Genomic DNA, 24,206 nt, shown 5'->3' with positions numbered 1-24,206 from the left:
ACATTGGTCTGAACAAAGCGTCTAAATGGGCCATTGAAAATGGCCTTACGCTAAATCCCAATAAAAGCTCCTGTGTTCTACTGACATGAAAGAGAGGACTAGCTGCAGGTCCCAATGTAGAGTTATATTGACCCTTTACACGTAGCAGTTTGCTCTGGAGAAACGAAATGGCACTTCTAACGGCACGCCGCACATTGCCTCAGCGAAAGCGCACGAATACAAAACCATTACCTCTTCTTCCCTGCATCTCTGCACTCAGTTGTCGGAAAAACAACTGGGTTTTCACTAACTCACTATGCTCCATTCATGCTGCAAATTATGGAGCGGCAGAGTGAAGACTTGTGCAGTAGTTGGCTGCAAAAATTGTGACTGCTATATTAAGGAATGGAATGATTCTGCACGTCCAATTTCACGAACTGCTGCTATATAAAGACTGCCTGCATTGCCGGCTCTTCGCGATGCATGGCTTCCTTCGAAGATAAAAATGATTCACTCGCATCCGCCAGCGTTGCAGTGCTAACCTCCAAGGAAAGGACTTCAACCCTGGTATGCCTGCATGAGTGAGTACCACTCGTTATACACAGGTGGACAAAGGGCATAGCACCACTTCTTGGCATATAGTAAATTTCTTGCACATCATCTACACAAATCCACCCCAACTCACACGCAAACTTACGCCCACTCTGTCGCCAACGTGTCAAGAATAAGTGAAAGGGCGCACACTTGAATCAATGCGCCGAAGCATGGGTGATGGCGACTAACCGACAGTGCACTAATGTTCAAAGCTGAACGCTTCCTAGCAGTCCATACAGTAAGCGAGTGACTAGCGATAATATGTATTTGCTACAAGCTATTACAACGTACAGAGCATCTACGTTAGAAGCCTTGTGCCCAGCAAAAACAAATCTCCCGCAACTGAGCACACCCGCGAGCGATCAGGCAGAAAATAAGCAATCGGATAGTGACCGCCCGGAAAACATTACCGAGTCAGAAATGTGGCAAGCCAGTGTTTAAAAATATTTGCTATATAAAGAACGAAGAGCTAGACACAGTGGTACTGATTCAATTCTTAAGTGGAAAGTTAAGGTATTGGAATAAATCTTTAGCCCCACTTTGATTACAAGCACCCCATGCGCTGCTCGCACCATTTGGACAAAGCATAATGAGCTTCGAAAGCGCTTACATGTCCTTTGAAGCTGTAGCCTAAGCTTCACGTGTCGTCCACCCAGTCACCTTCTACGATATCTGCCAAAGCAGAGGTTTGCAGAGTCGCACCGCTGTCATGTACATCCATTGTAAACACAGAGGCAGCTGAGGCAAGCAATGGACGCGTCGCCACGTGATCAAACGTGGCAGCGGCCACGGGATCACCGTGAAAACGGTCAGTAGACAGCCCATACCTGTGAACACATAACACAGATTTTCTGCCATTATTCTAGACAAAAGAATTAACTTTCATTCTACACCTAAGAAATCTTAAGCACAAGTGCCTAAAAACAATGAATATTTGCTTTGAATGAAGTTCGTCTATTGTGAGTCATATTTTGAAATAACAAAGAATGCTCCGTAGGTACACATTCAAATGATTTAGTTTCAGTCAGAGTACTCTTGCCAGGAATTTTACACAGATGCCTCAAAGTTGCATGCCAGTGTGGCGTTTTGTATGCAGACGTCACCGATCATTTCAGAATCCAACCTCCCGCATCTGGAAACAAGCATCTTCACTGCAGAGGTTTATGCAATACTTTCACCTGTTTTGTTTAAACAAATCAAGAAAAGAAAGCTACAAAAGGTCATTATGTTTACAAATGTGAAATCTTTAACGTCGCTCCAGAAACACAAAAATCCAGTATTCAGGGAGCTATATTCAGTCCTGTGCACAGCATGTACGTCTAATCAGTTCACCATAGTGTGTTGGGTACCTGGGCACAAAGGCATCGAAGGCGCCCCCACCCCGCTTGTGGGTAAAATTGCCACATCCATTGCAATGAATGCTGGCAACTCTTCCATGGGTATTCCTGCCACATACGTAAAGCCAATTTTGAGCAAAAAACTTGAAGCTATTTGCAACGGATGTGGGACACAGAAAGCTCCAATAAACCAGTACATTTAATCAAGCCGAATTTAGGAAAGTGGCCACCAATAACGAAAGTATGACATACTGAGGTCATTTTCTGCCATATTAGGATAGGCCATATGTATGATGCACACTCTTATCTGTCAACTGGTGGTAAACCTTCTATCTGCTGTAAATGTGGCCAGACACTGACTGTCCTCCACGTCTTGTCGGGAAATGCAAGTGGAAAGGAAAAAACATTTCCCTCTAGCCTACTGACTGTGTATTCCTCTTCATCCGGCAATATTCCTTGTTACTGACACATGTTCTGGCAGAAAATAAGTTTTTAACTTTCTGCGAGATGTCAGTCCATTGCAAATTATAGGCCCAAGAGTTTCGCAGCATGGCCTATCGCCTGAAACTGCTGCTGCAATAGTAGCGTTTTGTAGAGCACGTGCCTCCAGATCCTCGCACTTGGGGGCCTCGGTGAAGCAGTAGTGCAACTGGCATTTAGATGTTTTAGTATGTTATTCCTTCAACACATATGTTTTAGTTTCTTAGCACATCTCAGAAGTCATTGCCATTATTTTAATATGTATACATGTTGCTACTGTTTTTAGGCCCCTGTACAGTGACATTGCAATATCATTGTCAGCCATGTTACCCTTTCTCATTAGCAGCAACGAGTGTATTACACCATTGCTTGGTACTCTTTGGCCATGATTGGTCCTTGCGCTATCAAATCGCACGTATCATCATCATCCCGCCAGTTTGCAGGCATCTTCAGTGCTCAACTTTTTTATGTAATGAATGCTGTTAAAGGGACACTAAATAAATGTATTAGGTTAAGGATTATAAGCAAATTACTCCTCTGCAATAACAAAATAGCTGCTCTTATAATGAGGAGGTTTGGCTAGCAAAAGACTCGCCATTGACTTTGGCGTTATGCTGCTAAGACCGAGAACGCAGGATCAAATCCCGCCCATAGTGGCAACACTTCAGTGGGGGCGAAATGCAAAAACACCTGTGTACTATGCATTGGCTTCATTTTAAAAAATCCTAGGTGGTCAAAATTAATTCAGAATCGCCCACTATGGCGTGCCTCATAATCGTATTGTGGGTTTGGCACGTAACTCCCCAGAATTCATTTTAAGCCGGGAAAGAAGCAAGAACAAAAGACTGGTGGTGGTACGGCTTTTGAAGTTTCCACACCAGCTCATCGTGATGTGATGGATTTTAATAGCCTCTACTCCCCTAGTTCATTGTCTACCAGTAAAGGAGGGACAGATTGCATACTAAAGGACAACATAACAAATTTCGGCTACTTCTGCGTAAGAACAGCCCAAATACGAAAAAATAATTCGAAATTCGTGATATCACAATGACGTACTGATGCCAAGATTTTAGCGTGAAATTCAAGAAAGAGAACTTTGGCCTCTGTTTTCTGGACCAGTAGTCAACCCTTTATCACCAAAGAAATGAAAATAATTTTTTTAAAAGAATGCTTTCTCAGTCTAAATTGACTTAATGCTCCTCTTTAGCACCCTTTAATGCTGCTTCCCTTCCATAGTTGACCTGGCTTTACCCTGAATGAATTAAAGTTGTACGACACAATGTTTGTGCCTCACTCAAATTAAATAGAATATCTAGCCACTGAACAAAGACACATGCACGTTGAACTTGGAAGTCATTTTTATTCCAGCACGCTGCTTTGTTAGCATATTGAATATATTTGTCTTAATCTGTGGTTTGAAAAATTTTTCACTTACCATGTTGCAGTCATTATGGTGCATATTATTAGTTTGTAAGCAGTATATTATGTTGCAAAATAGAGTTATTTGTGCAATGTGTAATTGTCGCTGTCTTGTGAAGCTTAGCATCTGACAGAGTTCATATGGTTGTGCATTGATGTGCAAATAACTTGCTAGCTTGTTTGCTGGTTCATGTGGCTTAATGCCTAAGCATAGAATACTGTTAAACCCCGCGATAACGAAAGCCCTTAACAACGAAATTCTCACAACAACAAAATATTTCTGAGTTCTCGGCAGAGGTACATAGGAGTAAATGTATTTCATATTCCTCAACGACACATCTTCAACCGGCAGCCCCGCGACATCAAAAACTTCTGCTCTAGCGGGTTGCGAGTTTTCTTCGCATGGTCTCAACATGACATCAAAAAGCGAAATCCTATTCAAAAATGTGCTAAAACATTTTTTTTTTAATCACTTTAGAAGCTTGCTTGCTGCCACCTGTTGTTGCTTGCTTAGAGGCTAGCTGTAGCGTATAACTCGTTTTTGCTGGCAACCATATGATGCCGCTTGACAGCTGCGACTCTGGCAAAAGCTGCCAGGTGACTTGTTTCATACCCCTCGTTGTCCTCGTCGTGCTTGGCCATTGTGTGCAGCAGTAAGCCTTGCGAAATGCCTCCGCCAGTTAAGAAACGCAAGCTTCTCACGTTCTTAAAGAAATCTCAAATCATCGCGGAAGCTGCAACTGGAAAAAAGATGGATATCGCTGTCAAGTTCAGGATACCATGCAGCTCCCTGTCGACCATTTTAAAATCCAAAGACATCATCCTGGCAGCACTGGAGAATGGAGCACATGTGGAGCACAAGACTGTGGCCGCTCCGGCATTTCAAGACGTTGGCCAAGCTGTGTACAAGTGGTTTGTGGACAAGCGTGCAAAGAGCGTACGACTGTCTGGCAGATTGTTGCAGCAGAAAGGCGTCGACATTGCATGCCTCCTGGGGCATGATGACTTTAAAGCGAGTGCCGGCTGACTGAGCCATTTTAAAGCATGACACAACATGACCGCCAAAGTGATTTCTGGAGAATGCACAAGCGTTAACAAGGAAGACCCAGTAAATTGGATGTAAGAGACTCTGGAAGCCATCACGGATGAGTACGAACCCCACGACATATACAACGCCAACGAGACAGGATTGTTTGATGAAATGTTTCCATTACAGACGCTAGATTTGAAGGGCCAAAAATGTCACGGCGGCAAGCAGAGCAAGAAGTGCATAACAATGCTCTGTGCAAACATGGACAGCTCCGATAAGCGTCCGCTCCTTGTCATCTGCAGGAGCAGAAAGCTATGGTGTTTTAAGGTGCACGGCAGGCTGCCCGTTGAATACATGGCCAACCAAAAATCGTGGATGACACGCGCTATCTTCGCCACCTGGCTGGAAGCCTTCAGCGTGAGCATGCGAAAAGCAGGCAGGTCCGTGTGCCTTTTCGTGGACAACTGCACTGCCCATTGTGTTGATGCCATTTTTACAAATGTCCAACTGGTATTTTTCCCAGCAAACTGCACTTCAGTCCTTCAGCCTCTCGACCAAGGGGTCATCAGAAGCTTGAAGTGTGCCTACCATCAAAGGTTTATTTAGAGGATGCTGCTGAGCATTGACTACAAGCGCACTACAGAGGTGGACCTTTCTATGGCCCTACAGATGGTTGCTGCAACAAATGATAGATGAAAAGATGGATGACAACAAAAGCAAGCGTGAACAAAAACTGCTTCGAACACGTGGGCTTTAATAACCATCATGTGTCAGCTGCATTGTCAGTCTGAGCGACCAGCAGAAGGTGGAAGAATGTCAGCTGACACAGGCGAATTTTCCACACTGAGCAAGGCTTGGGATGCGCTTTGGTGTTTGGACAAAACTGTGCCGGACGGCTTGGGTATACACAACTTCCTGTCTGTTGACATTGATTTGCTCATCCACGAGGAACTAACGGATGACACCATAGTCAGCAGCGTGCGCCACACTGACAACAGCGATGATGGCGATGAAACTGTGACCAAGAAAGCGAGCCCGCGAGATGTGCTCGACGCACTCGACACCGTGCAGTCATTCCTCGCGACGCATGATGACGATGAGGCCATGCAACATATTCTGAGTGGTGAGGATTGAGTGTTAGAACTCCTCTGAGACCGTAAACGGCAGACCAAAATTACGAATTTTTTCAATAAAATGTGAGTCCTCTTTTATGTACCTTTTTTGTCTGCCTGCTCTCATTTTCACAATAACAAAAAGAAAGAAATTGCTGTTCCCGGCGATTTCGTTATTGCGGTGTTCAACTGTAAATACTCTTTTTTTAGTGATAAGAGAACCAAACCAAGCCAAATGCGTCATCCTGTGCTGTTAGTAGAACTCAGACTTGAACAGTTTCACTACTCTTGAAGGGCGCTTGGAAGTGTTCCTATTAGTGTCAAATCTCACCAAAAATGCTTATCTACTGGGCAGTCCTCTGCTGAGCACCAAGAGTAGCCATAATGTGGATTTTGCTGGTCCCTTTTAGTGATATTTATAATTACATGTGCATTACAACATCTCTCTACATTGGCATCTTGTTACCATAATTGAATATGCAAGAGTGGAAGACATATGATTAGAGTTCATTACAGTGTGAATCTCTCCACTCCAGCCATAATTGCATGCACTAAAGATGACTATCGGCATTCTTTGCAGTAGCATCGAGAGAGAGCTTATGGTGAAACCTATGGTGAAACCTGTGGCAAGACATGGTGAAACCTGCATTGAGATTAGTTTGTTGGTTTGAAAGGTAGCTCCTGTTTATCATTATCAGCACCCTTGATTACATACCAACGCATTTTTAACAGCGCTCTCTTTGGGATGAATACAAAGCATGCTTTGCTTTAAGCTTGCGTTCAGCAAGTTAAAAACATATACAGCATTGACAAAGCATCTGTGTTGTGAACATCATCCTGAACTGAACTGCTAGTGTAACTAAGCCAATAAGAAATTGAGAAGGAAACAGGTGCCCCATCCTCATTAAGGCACTGCTGCTTGAATCATCAAAGAAAATGTGAGGTGATATAGTGATTGCACTGCAACACTGGTACAGGCCCGGCAGAATGTTGACAAACATCGTGCTCTCAGACCTCCTTTAGGGGGGTGTGATATCCCAAAACTGCACAATAGGTTATGAGGGACATCATAGTGCAGGGCTAAGGATTAATTTTTATTACCTGGAGTTCTTCAGCATGCATTTGTTGCACAGTACACAATTGTTTTTTCCTTTCTGCCCCCATCGGAATGTGGCCGTTGTGGCCAGGGTCAAATCTGCGACCTACGTTGTGCTCAGCCGCACAGTGTCATCGCCACTGGGCCACCGCGGCAGTTACCAACATGTTAAGGCTTGCACTGACCCCATGTGGGTGTAACATGGGAAGCAGATACGTCGGCACTTACCCAGGTTCTTCGCTGGCGTCAATTTGACTAGGAAGTGTTAACAATTAGCATCACTATTTAACATGTTCTGATGGGTGGGCTGCGCAACCCGGACGAAAGACAAGAGGAAGTACACAATACGAGCGTCCGGGTCGCACTGCCCACCCGTATGAACATGTTCAGTCACCAACTCGCCCAGCTTGCCATGTTAATTCACCATTTAAAACCATTTTGTAACTGATGCTATGGGGAGCTTTAGATGCTGCGCAGGCTACCAGCTTGCACTCTGTCTGGCTCTCGTTGTATCTGTCTTGACTATCTGTGAGATGATGCAGATTTAAGTTCTGACATAGTTTCTACTTTTCTGAATTCAAGAGCCTCTTTGTGCATATTGCTTAACACAACTGAAAAGCTACACTTGGCCAAAGCAATATTTGGTACTCTCTGGTGCCCGTGCATGTCTGGCAGTCTCTGCCAACCCTAACATCCATCTAATGCTTAGCCTTTTCAAGCAAGTTCATTTTGATGCCATCACCTTATGATGCTTGACAATTTCGAAAGCATACTGAACGTAACACAAGGGACGTTTGAGTATTCTTAAACAGCATGTATGCTGAAGTTCAGCTTGTTGATTTGCTATTAAGACTGAATATGTCAAGGTGCCTTTAGCACGTAAAGCACTGCTGACACTCTTCACTCAAGCCTTGTGTCTTTCCTTGTACAGAGCTGAGGAGAAACGTAGAAGAGGCCATTGCTCTGGTCCTGGTGGGGAACAAGTGTGACCTGTTGCAGCACCGTGCAGTTGACCCAGCTGTGGCAGAAAAGTACGCTCGAGACGTTGGAGCCCATTTTTTTGAGTGCTCAGCACTCACCAACGCAGGTGGGCTGCAGCTGCAACCACATACTTGTCATTAGTTTTGATCAAGGCTGTGCCCACAGGGTACTTTGCTGTTGGGATCTGAGCGCCTCATTTTTTTTTTGTTTTTCTGTAATTATTTACAGCAAGGAAAAGCTCATTGTCAAATCCCACTTATTATGAAAGTCCTTTCAACAGAATTTTATAGTGACAGCTGTTAAGGGTTACTTCCTTTAGGTTGCATGGGGTTTGGCAGAACTTATCATGTTTCTTACCACCATGTTTCCTGGGTAGAAAAAGCCACCATAAAAGAAAGCTCTATTCGTTCCCAGATCCATGATGTAGAAAGAATCATGTCAGCATTGTTATGGTCATTATCATTGTCATTGTTGGGCCGTCATTGCCATCATCGTCATCATTGTGCCATTGTTCCTGTCGCCACCATTTTCATCATCAGCGTACCTACTGCTGTTTCGGGAAGGCACTTCAGCGTTTCCTTTGAGTTTTCCTCCACGATTTTCTCAATCTGAGCATTTTTTTATCCATATGTAATTGTGTGTTTAAAATGCTAATTGTTTTAGTATGAAGGCTCGAACCCAGCCAAAGTGCAGTTGTGAAGTCCACAATGTTGCACAAGTTGCCCTAGAGTTCGAAATAGGGTTTATTGTAGGGCACTTTCATAGTGTCGCAGATAGCACATCACTTTTTAGAACGCAGCTCTTAGGCGCCTGTTCCTGTGTTGAGGGTCGCCATCTCTCAGTGGAACCGAGTGAACGAGCACAGCAAAGGATGAAAGAGCAAACGTGGAGCGCAGTGGGGGATGAAAGACAGTGATAACAAAGAGAGCAAGAGTCGGGAAGTGGAGTAAAGGGGTATGGCGAAAGCGTGAGAAGAAAAGCATAGTGCCGTGCAACACATGTTGTGCGGTAATGATTGCTGCAAGATGGCGTGGTGCAATAGTAGCGCCAATCGTCTGTTCACCGATGATGCCATCGATAAGGCATGCGGCAAGCATGTCCACTGATATTATATATGGAATCAAAGCACTGCATTAGTGGAGGTCTGTCTGCAGCAGCTGCTGTGAATCACGCCCACGCGTCACCCAAGCGCTGCCTCTCGCAGTCTCCTGGTTAGAAAAGCAGTTTCATCACACTTTGCTCTGTTTGCAACATACTGCACGAGGCAGATTGTGCGCGCCAACCAATATATCGTGAAATGAAAACACGTGTAGAACTGCGCTCAAGTTTCGTATCGGGGAGTATCATAATTGTCGGTGAACTTTTTCTTCAAATTAACTGCAGCTTCATTCGGAACACATTTTGTCGGTATATCTGTGGTTAAATTTTGCTTTTTATTTGGCTTCCATCATTCTTTTACAGCAATAAAATTTTTCTTCTTCACGACATATTACATTCGTCATAAAGCACCTCCGACGCCGCACACGTGCTCTCATACCTCCGTGTGCGGTAAACCTCCCCCGCGGTCTTACCCGTGCAGAGGAGGTTGCGCTTTGGAGGATCAGGGTCGGGGTTGCCCTCACTCCTGCCATGACTAGGAAGTGGCCGCACTTTCGCCCGTTATATCCTCGCCCTGAGTGTCCACTCTGCAAGTCGCGAAATGCTGAAGCCGACATCCACCACCTGCTGTGGATTTGCCCTGCACTGAAACCGACGAGGCTCCGGCACCTCGCAGCAGCGGGACTCTCGCCGCATAATCCGAGCGATTACACTGCTTGTACGCAGGGACCACATTATCGATCCCTCTTGAACTTCATTAGATCAGCCAATCTTTTGTCATTCGTTTAATCATCCTTATTCACCCCCATCCCATACCCCTGTATGCCCTGAGGCATTTACCCTCACATTTAAATAAAAAATAAAAAATAAAGGTTTCAGTACATTGACAGCACTCTCTTAAGTTGTGGTCATAGAAGTAATAAGCAAGAATGCTTCTAGTTTTGATAAAGGCATTTAAAAAGTGGGCACAACAAAAAATTTGGGAGTTTTGCCCGAAAGGTGAATGCAAATTAGCAGACAACCATATGAAATAAGGATAGTACTTTTATCAGCCATACCAACTTGGAAACATTCGCTTGCTAACTGAATTAACAAGCATGGTGTCAGTGAACGCAGGAAACATGAACACATCACACTTGATAACCGTGGACACTCGCTGTCAAAACGCTGGCTTTAGGAAGCATGGCAGCAGCAGTGAGGGAAATTACCTTCGTGCTGTCCATCACTTTAATGCAAACTGAGTGCCGAGAACACATGGAATGCACAAAGCCACAAGCCGTCGACACACCTAGACTCTGCTTCAACGCAGGTCGTTCTCAAGATACTGCCGCATGACCGCTTGCAACGGAAGATGGCGAGATAGAGCCGAAATCGTCAACTCTCCTCACACGCTTTCACTCACACATACAGCGCACTGTGTGCGGCGACGGTGTTATTGCCCTTGGACTGTATACGGAACATCGTGGCGATGCCGACGGCAGTTATGCGCCTGGAGTGTCCATATAATTTCTATCAAAATAAAATTAAGGCTGACTGCCTCGCAACCTGACTACACAACCTAACTTGTATTTCATTTCTAGTGTAGAGCACTAGATTTTGAGGGGAATCCGCAGACTGCTTCACTTTATCACAAATATGGTGTCTCCTTTTGTACTCTTTCAGTAGTAACTACAGCACTTAACCTCTTTATACCCTCATTTCCCACTTCTGCATAGGACAGTGGAAACTGCAAAACTGTTACCACGAATATGTCTCTCCACTGTTGCAGTTCTGAGCTCTGTACCCTGCCTTAAGTAACCTTCCCTAAGACAGTGAACAGTGATCTCCCTGAATATGTGTTAAAAGTACCAAATAAAATAAACTGCCACACAGTGCTCAAACCTTCCCTAAGACCAAGAACAGTGCTTACCTTGAATATGTACCAAATGTACCAAATAAAATAAACTGCCACACAGTGCTTGAAACTTGATAATGACACACTCGTACATTGCTAACATCTTATGGGATTTGTATGGCAAGAGATGGTCGTAGTGTGTATCAAGAAAGACAGGCAGGCCCTCGCTGGAGCATATGGTGTAAATGTATGTGACATGCAACGGTCAAGTGTCCAGGCTGCTGTCCGAGGATGCCACTGGGCCTAGCCCATTTTGCTTGGAAGCTGTAGCAGACAGCACTTCAAGCACAACTGCCAATGACAGTGAAATCTATCGTTTTGGAAACTTGTTACCTTCTCATTGCATGTTTGCACAAGTAAACAAAGATACGCTACTATTTGCACCATCTAGGCTGCAAAGTGCGTGATGCGATCAAGCCATCTAGCACAGAAACACATGTAAAGTGAAACACTTCAGCCAAGATCAGCATGAGTATGAGCTTGTCGCCGTGCAGGTTTACATTGACATCTGATGTATTCATTGACATTGACATCTGCATCAGTATTCTGAAGCAGAGGTAACAACGGCTCATTTTCGGAAGTTTGCATTTTAACGACCTTTACTTTTGTTGATGAAATGCAGTTCCCAAGGCACTTCAGGCTGTCTCGACGTATTGCCACCAAACAGACCGTGGGCTTCGCTGCATCTCTGATGTTCCTAACACACTATCATGGTTGATGAGAGAAGCATACTTACATGCGTTGTGACTTCCATTAGAATGCAGGAGGTTAAAAAAAACACTAAATTTCTAAACACAATGCACACACCAGTTCAAGACGAAAAGGCCGAAAATTACAAAAAACACGACGAATGCTGGGCCCTTTTGGAAGCAGATGTACGCTATCAGCCCCTGCCACTTGCTCTGGCGGGAGCGCCTGTGGTTTAATCGCAGATTTCATTCTATTGTTCTCCGCTGTAGTGGAGGGCTCTGGCGTAGAGTTAGTCGGCCGCTCCGAATCTGCCATTGAAATTCACTGTATCACTGTTTTGGGTGGCATACGAGTATGAATTTTCTTTGGGCGACTTCCTGTCATCATCATCATCAGCCAATTTTTTTTTTTATGTCCAGTGCAGGAGGAAGGCCTCACCCCGTGGTCTCCAGTTACCCCTATCTTGTGCTAGCTGATTCCAACTTGCACCTGAAAATTTCCTAATTTCATCAACCCCAGCTAATCTTCTGCTATACTCGACTGCGCTTCCCTTCCCTTGGCACCCATTCTGTAACTCTAATACTCCACTTGTTATCTGCCTGACACATTAACCACTCTTTGATGGCGATAGAAGAGAGACTCATCCCCAGTAGGGTTTGTGATGGCATTGGTTGTGAGCTAGGTGTTCTAACCTCTCCGTCACAACAGTTCCATTGAAGCAGTGGCATAGTAGGAGTATGTTATGCAGCTTCAGGTTGATGCACATGCAGATGTTGCAGAAAGGCTATCGTATGTGCATGTGTGCATCGTGGAAGGCTTGAGCTCGGCAAGCACTGGAATACTTTGTGCTACAGAAAAAAGGCAGATGTGATAAGATTTGCCACTTTGCATATGGATCGCAACAGGTAACAATTCGAAGCAGCGGTAACTGCTACCGCACAGTAATACCCTGCGGCGAACTTTAGACCTTTAGACAGCTGCTAGACCAAGAGTGAGGGTGGACTTACCCACCTACAGTGGATACCATGATTCAGTCAGCATCAACGAATACCTCTACCGCATGCTGACTTACCAGCAGGCAACGGGGTTGGCTGATGGCGAGATACTGGAACGCGTCGTACCTGTGTCGCTGACTGATCATGCTGTCCTCTGGTTCCGGCTTATTGGCTACCGGTATCGCACGCTGGCCGAGTTCCGAGTGACCTTATGCGAGGAATTCCTGCCTGCAGATTACCAGCGTCGTCTGTGGCGTGAGTTCGAGGTACGCACTCAGCATCCGGATGAATCCTTGCTCGAGTATGTAAGGGCAATGGACGAACTTTATCATACCGCAGGCCCTTCTGCTCCAAACTGCAATAAGGTGGAGAGAGTCATGTGACAAGCTCATCCCACCTTCGCAGCGTACTTGAGAGGTGGCAAGTTCAGGGATTTGGATGAGCTGGCCTCGGAGGCAAAGCGCATACAGGCGGACATAGTCACCTCGCGCTCAGACCAACCTCCACCCCCAGCATCGCAGGCACTTGAGCCGCGATGCGCGTGGAACAGGGACACTTTTCACACTCGTTCCCGGGGAGATGGTAGGGTTGCTTTCAGTGACGGACCCCTGAGAAGCGGTTGGGAATTACCTGACTGGGTTCTCGACCCGTACACTTATGCCATGCACGCAGCACATGCTGCCGATGGCCAAGGTATGCAGAATCGTGGTCGACATGCCAGCCCGAGGATGCCAGAGCAGAGCATGCCTGCAAGGGAGCAGTTGAAAATGAGGAACAATGGCCAACCGGCATGAGGCACTGAACGCCAAGCACGACAAAGGCCCGCCATCCTCTGATATCGGTGCAACCAGCCGGGACACTACGCCCGGGATTGAGGACAACCTGTGAACCGAGAGCACGCGCTTTCGGGAAACGAGCGGGGCCACTGGTGAGCAATGCTGCATGGCCGGTGGCAGTTACAGTGGCATGAAGTGAGACACATGAACTTGCCCCGCTGGCTTGTCGTTTCGAACCACCCAACGGCACGCCAGTGCCACTCATAGAAGTTACAGTCACCCTGCGCAGGTTTTTTTCGCTTTTACACGAGAGCAAGCACTTCACTCTTTGGCAACGAGGTGTGTGAACATCTCCTTCGGAACGGCGTCCAACTGAGAGAGAGTAATGTGACTTTCCGACTCGCCACCGGCACGGCACACATGAGCGGTGCTGCTAGGCTTGTGGTGCGGTGGGAGAAATGGGTTAGGCGACAACGCCTCGCTCACCTTCAAGGTCTGTCGGTTCCTATAATTCTTGGTAGAGACTTCCTCGCCAAAACGGGCATGTTATTGACGTCTGCAACAGAGGATATAGGGAGCGAGCATCTGGCACCCTGAAATCTTTCATTAAATTGAAAAAGCGTCAGAGACAACTTCGTTCGATGATGCTTCGCTTGCAGACCGACCCAGCGATTGCCCGAAAAGGTCCCTCAGTACGGTTGTGGCCGGGTCGACATGTCGTCCGGCCAGCCGCGCTGAGAAAAAAGATGTGGATGGGAACTACTCCCCTTCTGCATGGCCCATAACCCCCGCTGCGGTGGCACAGTGAACCGCAGTGAGGGGCGAACGAGACCACCTGCTGCTGAATGGCTCAAGCAGTTTGTTGGGGGAAGAAAAGGCTCGCCTTTCATCGCTTCTGACTGAATATGAACGCCGTATTGACGCTGGTTTCACTACGCTATACAAGCACAAAATTGAGACAAGCGACGCTTCTCCATGGAAGTGCAATCCTAGGCCGGTGAGTTTGGCTAAGAGGAAAGCACTAGACAGCGCTCTGGACGAACTGCTCGATACAGGCGTGAAAGGTCAGAAAGCCCATGGGGTTTTCCTGTGGTGTTGGTTCCTAAAAAGGATAGGACGCCCCGCCTTTATGTTGACTATCGGCGCCTGAATGAGGTGACACGCAAGGACTCTTATCCGCTTTCTAGCATTCCCTCGATTGTATCCAACATTGGTGGAGGGAAGTACTTCACTACGCTCGATGCAGGCAGAGCATACTTTCAGTTGGAGGTAGATCCCTGCGACCAAGAGAAGGCTGCCTTCACTTGTCACAGGGGAATTTTTCAGTTTACCAGAATGCCCTTTGGACTGGTCGGCGCGCCTGCAACTTACCAGTGCCTAATGGATTGTGTCTTGGGTTACGCAAGGTGGCACTATGCTCTTGCTTACCTAGACGATGTTGTGGTATACTTGCGTACTTTTGATGAGCACTTACGCCATCTCATGGACGTGTTGGAGCATCTGAGGTCTGCGGGGATAACGCCAAACCCAACCAAGACCCGGATAGCAGCAACCCGAGTAATGCTACTGGGGTTTAAACTGGATAGCAGACGCCTTCTGCCATGTGATGACAAGGTTCAGGCATTATTGAACTACCCATCACCGGTAGACATAGGCCGACTGAGACATGACTGTCTTCATCGCTCCTGCGACTGTTGTCACCACTACGTGACATCTGGTGGAGGTGCGGGGTAGCCTTCCATGTTCCGGACGCCTCCTTCAAGTCGTGAAGCCAGCCCTCAGCGCTTCGCCCCCGAGGACGAGCCAGCAGCTCAGCGAGCCAGCCAACGTCTCCAGAGGATCCTGAGTTCGGAACCCTGCCGGACCGCACCAGAAAGCGAAAAGACGCCGCTACGAGTACCGCAACCTCACCGAAGATGTTGACACCAATCATACTGCAGCAGCCGCGAGTGCCGCCAATCTTCAATGGATCCCTAGGTGAAGACTCTGAATAATGGTTGGACCAATTTGAGCGCATGGCATCGTTCAACAAGTGGGATGATGCGGCAAAAATTTGACAGGTATTTTTCTCATTAGTGGGCTCCGCACGCATGTGGTACGAAAACCATGAGTCGTCCCTAACGACATGGGAGCTATTCAAGAGGGAACTATTGAAGGTATTCAGCAGTGTCGTGAAAGAAAGAGCCGAACGACTCCTCGAGTCCAGGATCCAGCTGCCAAATGAGCCCGTCCGTGGTTACGTTGAAGAAATGAAGCGCCTATTTCACCGCGCCAACCCCGAGATGACCGAGGAAAAGAAAGTTCAGTTTTTAATGTGTGGCATAAAAGAACAACCATATGGCAGCCTCGTCCACCAGCCACCAAAAACAATCGAATTTATGCAAGACGACAGCACGATTGAGAAGACCCTCGACGTCGGGGCTCGGCAGTACAACCGCCCTTCCTCTGTCTGTGCAATCCGTCCGGACACGACGACAACCACCAGCGACAACTTGTGGGAAGTGATCCGCGAAATTGTTCGCAAGGAGCTACGCCAATTACTACCATCTTCCGCACAGCCGCAAGCAGCAACTCTCATGGATGTGGTACAGGAAGAAGTGCAACAGGCACTTGGCACCCCGACGGCCACAGAAACCCAGGCTATGATGTACGCCGCTGTAGTACACACTTCTCAGCCCCAACGACAACCACTACATCCTGTCCGACATGAACAACTTGTTCCCAAAAACCGCCTCCCTGCCCCCGCCCGCCCAGCCTACGAGCAACGCTCAAGCTCCTGTATATGCGACACCTGGATGACTTCCAACAACCGGTCATTGTGCTTCCATTGCGGTAAGGCCGGCCATATTCTTCGTTACTGCCCGTACTGATGTACTGGTCTTCGGGTATTTGCTGTTGACGTCCCACGACCACAATTCAGCCAACGTCTGCAGGAAATCGACGAGTACCTGCGTCGAGAGGAGTACACGCCGAACCGCCTTTCGCGCTCACCATCACCGTCAACTTCGCGCTTTGCGTCACCACTCCGCAGCTACACAGCCGCAGTGCGGGGAAGGTCTCCCAGCCCCCGTAGGCGAAACTAAAGACAGCAACCTCTGGAGGAGAGTTTGCTCACGAGCGAAACGCCGAAGATCCTTCACCGACAACGCTCCATGAAGATGCTACGCCGCATTAAGAAGCTCCACTCGCTGCACCGATGCTGCAGAAAATGACAACCCTGACCACGACGCGAACTGCCTTCAAAACAACGCCGCCACCCAGAAAAGCTTCGACGATACGCCCCACCCGCGACTCTAATACGCGACAAAGCCGTAACCCGACGCTGAGGGCGACATGCAATGCAAGAGCCAAGACATCCGACTTAGAAGTGACTATCGACGGCCGGAAAATTACCGCTCTAGTCGACACAGGAGCCGATTACTCAGTGGTGAATGGAACATTCGCACCGCAGTGGAGGAAAGTCATGACCGCTTGAGATGGCCCAGAAATTCGCACCGCAGGGGGCCACCTCATTACGCCATCGGGACGATGCACAGCGCGAGTGACTGTCAAGGGACACACCTATCCTGCGACCTTTGTTGTGCTACCGCAATGCTCCCGCAAAGTGATCTTGGGCATGGATTTCCTTAGTGAGCATCAGGCTATCATCGATCTGCGATCCAAGCTGATCACGCTTTCGACGGATGAGGCCATCCCTTCGATGAGAACTCTGGGAAATCACGTTGCCCTGAGTATCCTGAAGGAACAAGTGAGCGTCTCACCCCATTCAAGCGTTATCGTGACCGTAGGTGCCATGAAAGCCATTAACTCTGAAGGGAACATGCAGTTGCTTCTAGACCGAGGAATCGGTATCACAAGAGGCATAGCACATTTCTGCAACGGCCAGGCCGAGGTACTGCTGACTAACTTCAGCGAGCAATACCGGCACATTACCAAAGGAATGGCGATTGCTTTCTTCGCCGAAATATCCGACGTACGGGCCTCCTTTGCCCTCTCCGACCCATCCGCAGAAGAGTCGTCTGACCAAGAGAACTCGCCCACTTTCGACATCAACCCAGCCCTGCCCCGGAACAGACAAGACCAGATCCGTAATCTGCTTCGAAGTTACAGCGAGTGTTTTTCGTCATCGCCGAAGGTCCGACAAACGCCAATTGCCAAGCATCGCATCATAACCGACCAGCACGCCCAACCTCTCCATCAAAGCCCCTACCGTGTGTCGCCGCGAGAACGACAAGCCAATTGGAAGAAATGCTTCGCGACAACGTCATCCAGCCATCAAACAGCCCATGGGCTGCACCAGTTGTTCTAGTGAGAAAGAAAGATGGCGCACTTCGATTCTGCGTTGATTACCACCGCTTAAACAACATAACAAAGAAGGACGGCTACCCCCTCCCCCGCATCGGCGACACACTGGACCGGCTCTGCAACACCAAGTATTTCTCATCGATGGACCTGAAGAGCGGCTACTGGCAAATTGAGGTCGACGAAAGTGATCACGAGAAGACAGCATTCATCACTCCTGACGGGCTCTTTGAGTTCAAGGTGATGCCATTTGGCCTCTGTTCCACACCAGCGTCGTTTCAGTGGGTAATGGATACAGTGCTGGCAGGCCTAAAGTGGCAAATTTGTCTGGTATATTCAGATGACGTCGTTGTCTTCGCCTCAAACTTTCAAGAGCACCTCAAAAGACTTCGAACAGTACTAGACGCCATCAAGTCGTCTGGCCTAACCTTGAAAGCCGAGAAGTGCCACTTTGCTTATGAAGAGCTGCCGTTTCTAGGCCACATCGTTAGCAAGGAGGGAGTACGCCCAGACCCGCAGAAAACAGCTGCTATTGAACAGTTTCCACCACCGGCCAATAAGAAAGCTGTGCGCAGATTCCTCGGACTGTGCGCATATTACCGACGATTTGTGAAAAACTTTTCGCGCATCGCCGAGCCCCTGACCCAACTAACGAAGGAAAACGTGCCGTTTAAATGGGAAGCGCTGCAAGCAGAAGCCTTCAAAGAACTTCAGTGCCGTTTACAGTCCCCACCGATCCTCGCGCATTTTGATGAAAACGCTGATACTCGTTCAAAAAAGCGACGGGCTGGAGAAAGTCATCGCATACGCTAACCGTTCCCTTTCCAAGGCCGAGGCTAACTATTCGACGACTGAGAAGGAATGCCTTGCCATCACCTGGGATACGTCGAAATTCCGCCCCTACTTGTACGGACGACCGTTCAAGGTGGTCAGCGAACAACCAAGCGCTGTGCTGGCTTGCCAATTTGAAGGACCCCTCTGGCCGCCTCGCTCGATGAAGTCTGAGCCTCCAGGAGTTTGACGTCACCGTCTTTTACAAGTCCAGACGCAAACACTCTGACGCCGATTACCTCTCACGAGCCCCTGTAGATGTGCCGCCACTGGACAACGATGAGGACGCCTTCCTGGGACCCATCAGCTCCAGCTCTTTTGCCCAGCAGCAATGCTCAGACCCCGACTAAAACGCCTCATCGACTACTTGGAAGGCAACGTTTCTTCACCCCCTGCCTCATTCAAACGAGGACTTTCTTTTTTCTGTGTACAGAATGATGTCCTCATGAAAAACTTTGCAGCGAACAAAACAGCCTACCTCCTTGTTGTACCTGCTTGTCTCCGCGAAGAAGTTCTACAGGATTCCTACGACGAGCCGACAGTGGGACATCTCAGGTTTACTCGCACTCTCCGCCGCATTCAAGACAAGTATTACTGGCCCCGCCTGTCTGCCGATATCGCACATTATGTGAAAACCTGCCGAGATTGTCAGCAACGAAAGACCCGTCCCGCCCGAACAGCAGGATTCCTGAACCCCCCACAAGACCCTTTCAGCAGATCGGCATGGACTTGCTTGGCCCTTTCCCAAAGTCAACGTTTTGAAATAAGTGGATCATCGTAGTGACCGACTACCTGACCCGCTAGGCCGAGGCAAAAGCCATACCGAACGGAAAAGCAGCAGAAGTCGCCAAATTTTTCGTGGAGTGCATTCTTCTGCGACACGCCGCCCATGATGTTCTCATCACGGACAGAGGAACAGCATTCACGGCGGAACTAACGCAAGCCATCCTGCGTTACAGCCAAACCAGCCACCGGAGGACAACTGCATACCATCCGCAGACCAACGGACTGACCGAGCGCCTGAACAAAACCATCGCCAATATGCTCGTCATGTATGTTGATGCCGAACACAAGACCTAGGACATCATCCTGCCACTCGTCGTCTTCGCCTACAACACCACAGTGCAGGAGACCACCCAGATGACGCCTTTTAGGCTCGTCCATGGAAGCGAGGCCACAACCACGCTAGACACCATGTTGCCACCATGCGCAGAAGAAGCTCGAAGGCTTGCCCGATTACAAATCAAAGACCAGCAGCAGACCGACACCAGATGCTACAACCTACGAAGACGCAATGCGGAATACAAGCCAGGAGATCAAGTCTGGGTTTGGACGCCCATTCGCCACCGTGGATTGAGTAAAAAGCTTTTGCGCCGCTATTTTGGCCCGTACAAGGGTCTTCGTCGGCTAGGTGAACTGGATTATTAAGTCGTCCCTGACGCCATGACTGCATCCCAGCGGCGCCGCGTACGACCAGAAGTTGTTCATGTTGTCCGCCTGAAGCCCTATTATGCGCGCTAAAGGACACTGCATTTTCACACTCTGTGTTTATTTTCGCACAATTCGTTTTATTTGTTGCTAGTCGCATTATTTGTTTTCATGCATCGGGTCGATGCCTCTTTGAGAGGGGAGTAATGCCGTGAATCTTTGCAGTGTTTGTTCATTCTTCAAATCTGCTGCCACACCGCTTTATCGCTTTGTTTGCGATGCAAGACGCTCCCAGATCTATCTCGATTGATAGCATCCAGACAGAGCTGATTCTAGGTTGTTCCAAAATATTCTAGTAACTTTGCACGCTTTATCTAGAAAGCTCACCATCAGCTTTAAATTGAGCGCGGACGACAGCGGCGGGCATTCTGTTCGACGACCGCCGAGCACGCTGGTCGCTTCGCCGCTGTCGAGTGATTCAGTCCATTGTGGGCACAAGTCAGCCCAATAAACAGTTTTCTGTTGAAGAACTTTTGTCCGTCTTCATCACTTCTGCGACTGCCGTCACCACTACGTGACAATATGCTACATTGTTTATTTTTTGTATTTCATTGTTATGATTCCCATTTTACCACTCCCCTCTGCAATTTCCTGGGGGTTGAGGGTGCCATAAATAAGTAAGTAAAAAATTAAAATAAATACACAGGTTCTATATATCTGGGCTCAATATATCTAGGTTCAACTGTATTTGTCCGAGATGTGGGGGTAGCATCCAGCTGCGTAACACCAGAATTATAGAAGGTCCCTCCCGCTACATATACTACAGAGCTTCTTTACAGGTGTTTAATAGAACACCTCATATTGTTGTGACTTAAGTAAAGCTTATGCTCTCTAACTGTGTTAAAATATTCATAAAAATTGCAATAATCAAGAAAAGCCTAACATCTCACTGAATCACTGACTCCACAATAGGAAATGACAATGCACTTGGGTAAATTGCACATGGCGTAACAGTCAAACCTGTCTACTGACCAGAACATGTCTGCAGATTAGGGTGCCGATGGAACGATCATGTCACAAAAACGACAAAAACAAGTGTGGCTTTATGCCTTAAATAAGGAATTACATTTTTAATTTGATGGAGAAGATTGCAAAAGGACTGCGTTAGTCAATGCACACTGGCGAAGCATCGTAACAAAATTGCTTATGGTTTTTCATGACCAGTAAACATGTAAGCTGCTGATAATTATTCAGCCCCTTTGTCTTTTCAATAGAATATGGCATTTTTTTTATGCCTTTAGATCTCTGGCTCTTCTATTTTGTGCATATGTATGTGTAAGTATTGCGTACATGTGTGAGAAAAAGTATACGAACCACAGGCTTGCCAAAAAAAACCTAATACATTCGTAATTCAGATGCACAGACTGAAATTGAACAAGTGTGCTAGAAAGTTCGCAATGTCAAGTGTGTACTGCAGTCCTCACTTTAAAGTTACATTCATAGGCAGAAAAGAAAATTGCCTTTATCAAGGAATCCCATTTCCACATACTTTTGCACAGTGCAGCACATATGTATGGGTTATCGGTGTCAAATGAAACGCGAACAGCGATGTGCCTGGTACAGTTTGTGCCATCATACAATCTCATTATAGGTAGATTCATGCATCTGATTTGCTTGCAGGGAGCGAGGATGCTTGTCCTATTGCGATATTTTAGCTTCTGTTTTCTTCGACTCGCCCGCCGTGTTTGCTTAGTGGCTACGGCGTTGCACTGCTAAGCACGAGGTCATGGGACTGAAACTGAGCCGTGGCAACCGCATTTCGATTTGGACGAAATGCAGAAACACCCGTGTACTGTACATTGGGTGCACGTTAAAAATCCCCAGCAGGTCAAAATTAATCCGGAGTCCCCCATTATGGCCTGCCTCATAGTCATATTGTGATTTTGACACTTAAAAAACCCAGAATATTTTTCTTTTCTTCCGACTCTCCGACTAGGAGCAGGCTTCCTTGAAAAGGGCACACAGTGTTTGGTTTAAAATTTCAGCTGTTTTTTCGGCACACAGCAGTATAATACTTTACCGACGTGAGCGTCAGCGCACAATGTGTACACCATGCTTGTCTGTTTAAAATGGCCAAACCTGGTGAGGGGCCCTGAAACACTTTTTATCATAGTAAGAAAATGTTGCCAATCTGTGGAGGAGGCTCCTGTGAACATGCGAGCCAAAGGTTATTGCACTGCATGCAGCAGGGAATTTACAATCTTGTGTCAAAAACGGTCAAAAATCGCTTGCTCCTGCTTTCACAGTGTCGTCATGCAGCTTCGTCACAAGCAGTGAAGACCATCAACAGCCATAGGTTGATTTCATGATCGCAAGAACATTCTCAGTATTATTGTTGTTGCGAATTTTTGGTTAAATAAATGTAGAATATATGCCTGCGATCTCAAAAATAAAGAAAGATATATCACATCTTTGTGCTGCTTGTCTACAAACGACAGTTGCGCATAGGTGCATCAGCTGCATTTGGCCTCCTTGATAGCAGCAGCATGCTGCATGGTGTAGATACATAGCAGCCACCGCAGGGTGCCGTGACGAAGCCTCTCACCAGTAAGGTGATGAACTTTTGAGCAGGGCCTTGCCCTTTTGCCATCTCCCCTATGTAGCTTACAGTCCGCTAGCGGAGACGAAAGGACGGAGAAAATAACTCATAGCTGTGATAACTTTGTCTAGCTTCACTTATACTTCATTAGTTCAAGTGTCTCAGGGTCCTTTTAAAGGGCGCGTCACCCGAGTTCGGCATTGCAAGCAGACGAGCGCAGTCAATAGCACACATGATCATGATCCTGTCTGCAAAGCATTACACTTGCGTACGTCGCAAAAATTGCTAAAAATAGAAGTGAAAGCTCATACGCCTTCCTTTCTGGAGAACCACTCTACCCACCAGTAACATCTATGCCACACACATAGCGTTTGCATGTTACATGCACACCTGCAGTGCTGAAATAGCTAGAAGCAGCATGAAGAGCCCTTGAGGCTCCTGTGGATCTTGGAGCACACAGAAATACCTCTGAAAATGTGCTGCGGAGCGGGAACGAAAGGGAGAAAAATTTTAGAACTGTTCGATCTCTGAACCAAACTAGCTTACCGGTGACGCTGCACCTTCTGAGTGCCATAGGAACAGCGCAAGTAGTCACAAACAGGTTTGCAAGTATGTGGCACTGAAATATGTATGAACTGTGGAAGCAGAGTACATTTGGATACCATCAACCAGGAAACAATAAAATATTAATCGTCAGTTAAACGCGACACAGCACCGCCACCGACCACAGCATGTAAACCTACAGGTGCTACAAAGTTCTCGCGCGACCGCATGTGCGTCTCAGAAATCTTGTTGGCATTTGGCAACGAACGCACCCATTTGATTACAAAAATGAGCAAAGGAACCAAAGAAATGAATGTGGTCTATCAGATGAATGATGCACTAGAAACATTTGTTGCAGTGAGGATGCTTATGTAGTGTTTGCTGTTTCTTTTCGTACCTCTGGAGGGGTAGTACAGATTGCTATATGTGGATGCCGACTTGATGCATGTGTGCTCTCCTATGTTGAGCCATGTCGGGCAATGACGCAGTTTCCATGAAACGGCATTCTGCGGGAGACCTCAAAAGAAAGTGTCTGTGAGGTAAAAGGAAGTAGGCGGGGGTTATGACATCAACATTGCATAGAGCCTTGGTTCTCACATGGGAGAATGCAAGGGAGTAATGTCGCTTATATACAATGGTCAAGGCAGTGGGAAGAGAGCTGGTCTTATAGGGAGTACCGGTAGCTCGCCTTGTCACATCATGGTATCGCTTAATATCATTTGCTTCTATCTCCACTAAATTCTCCAAACCCTTTTAATTATTGGATTGGAGCACTCCCTAAACAGCTTCCCCCAGTACATAAAAAAAATTTCCTGCGAGGCCTAGGAGACTTCTGGCGATGGAACGAGTGGTGTTGCGGACAGGCTGTCTTCTTATCCTTACCTTTTATTTGTTTATTTTTTGGCACTGGGTAAGTGCATTAGACGTGTAGTTGTTCTGTGCTCTTTTGTGGGATTCACTGGTTCATGCGCAAAGCGAGTATATTTTAAAACAACTCAGATACTCAGTCATCACCTTTATTT

General features: G+C 47.2%; 1 protein-coding gene across 2 annotated transcripts in view; it reads left to right on the top strand.

Moving 5' to 3' along the window:
* The window catches only part of LOC142582998 (uncharacterized), a 46,785-nt gene that overhangs the window by 19,379 nt on the left and 3,200 nt on the right, over window positions 1-24,206 (top strand). The window contains exon 5 of one of the 2 annotated variants that reach the window (XM_075693211.1): window positions 7,979-8,134. In XM_075693211.1, the coding sequence (XP_075549326.1) occupies window positions 7,979-8,134 (156 nt within the window). The remainder of the gene's footprint in view (window positions 1-7,978; window positions 8,135-24,206) is intronic. The other variant, XM_075693212.1, reaches the window with a different exon arrangement.

Source organism: Dermacentor variabilis, chromosome 5, assembly GCF_050947875.1.
Source record: "Dermacentor variabilis isolate Ectoservices chromosome 5, ASM5094787v1, whole genome shotgun sequence".
NCBI classification, from domain to species: domain Eukaryota; kingdom Metazoa; phylum Arthropoda; class Arachnida; order Ixodida; family Ixodidae; genus Dermacentor; species Dermacentor variabilis.
Note: the sequence above shows the minus strand (reverse complement) of the source record. Positions and strands in the feature narration are given on the sequence as shown.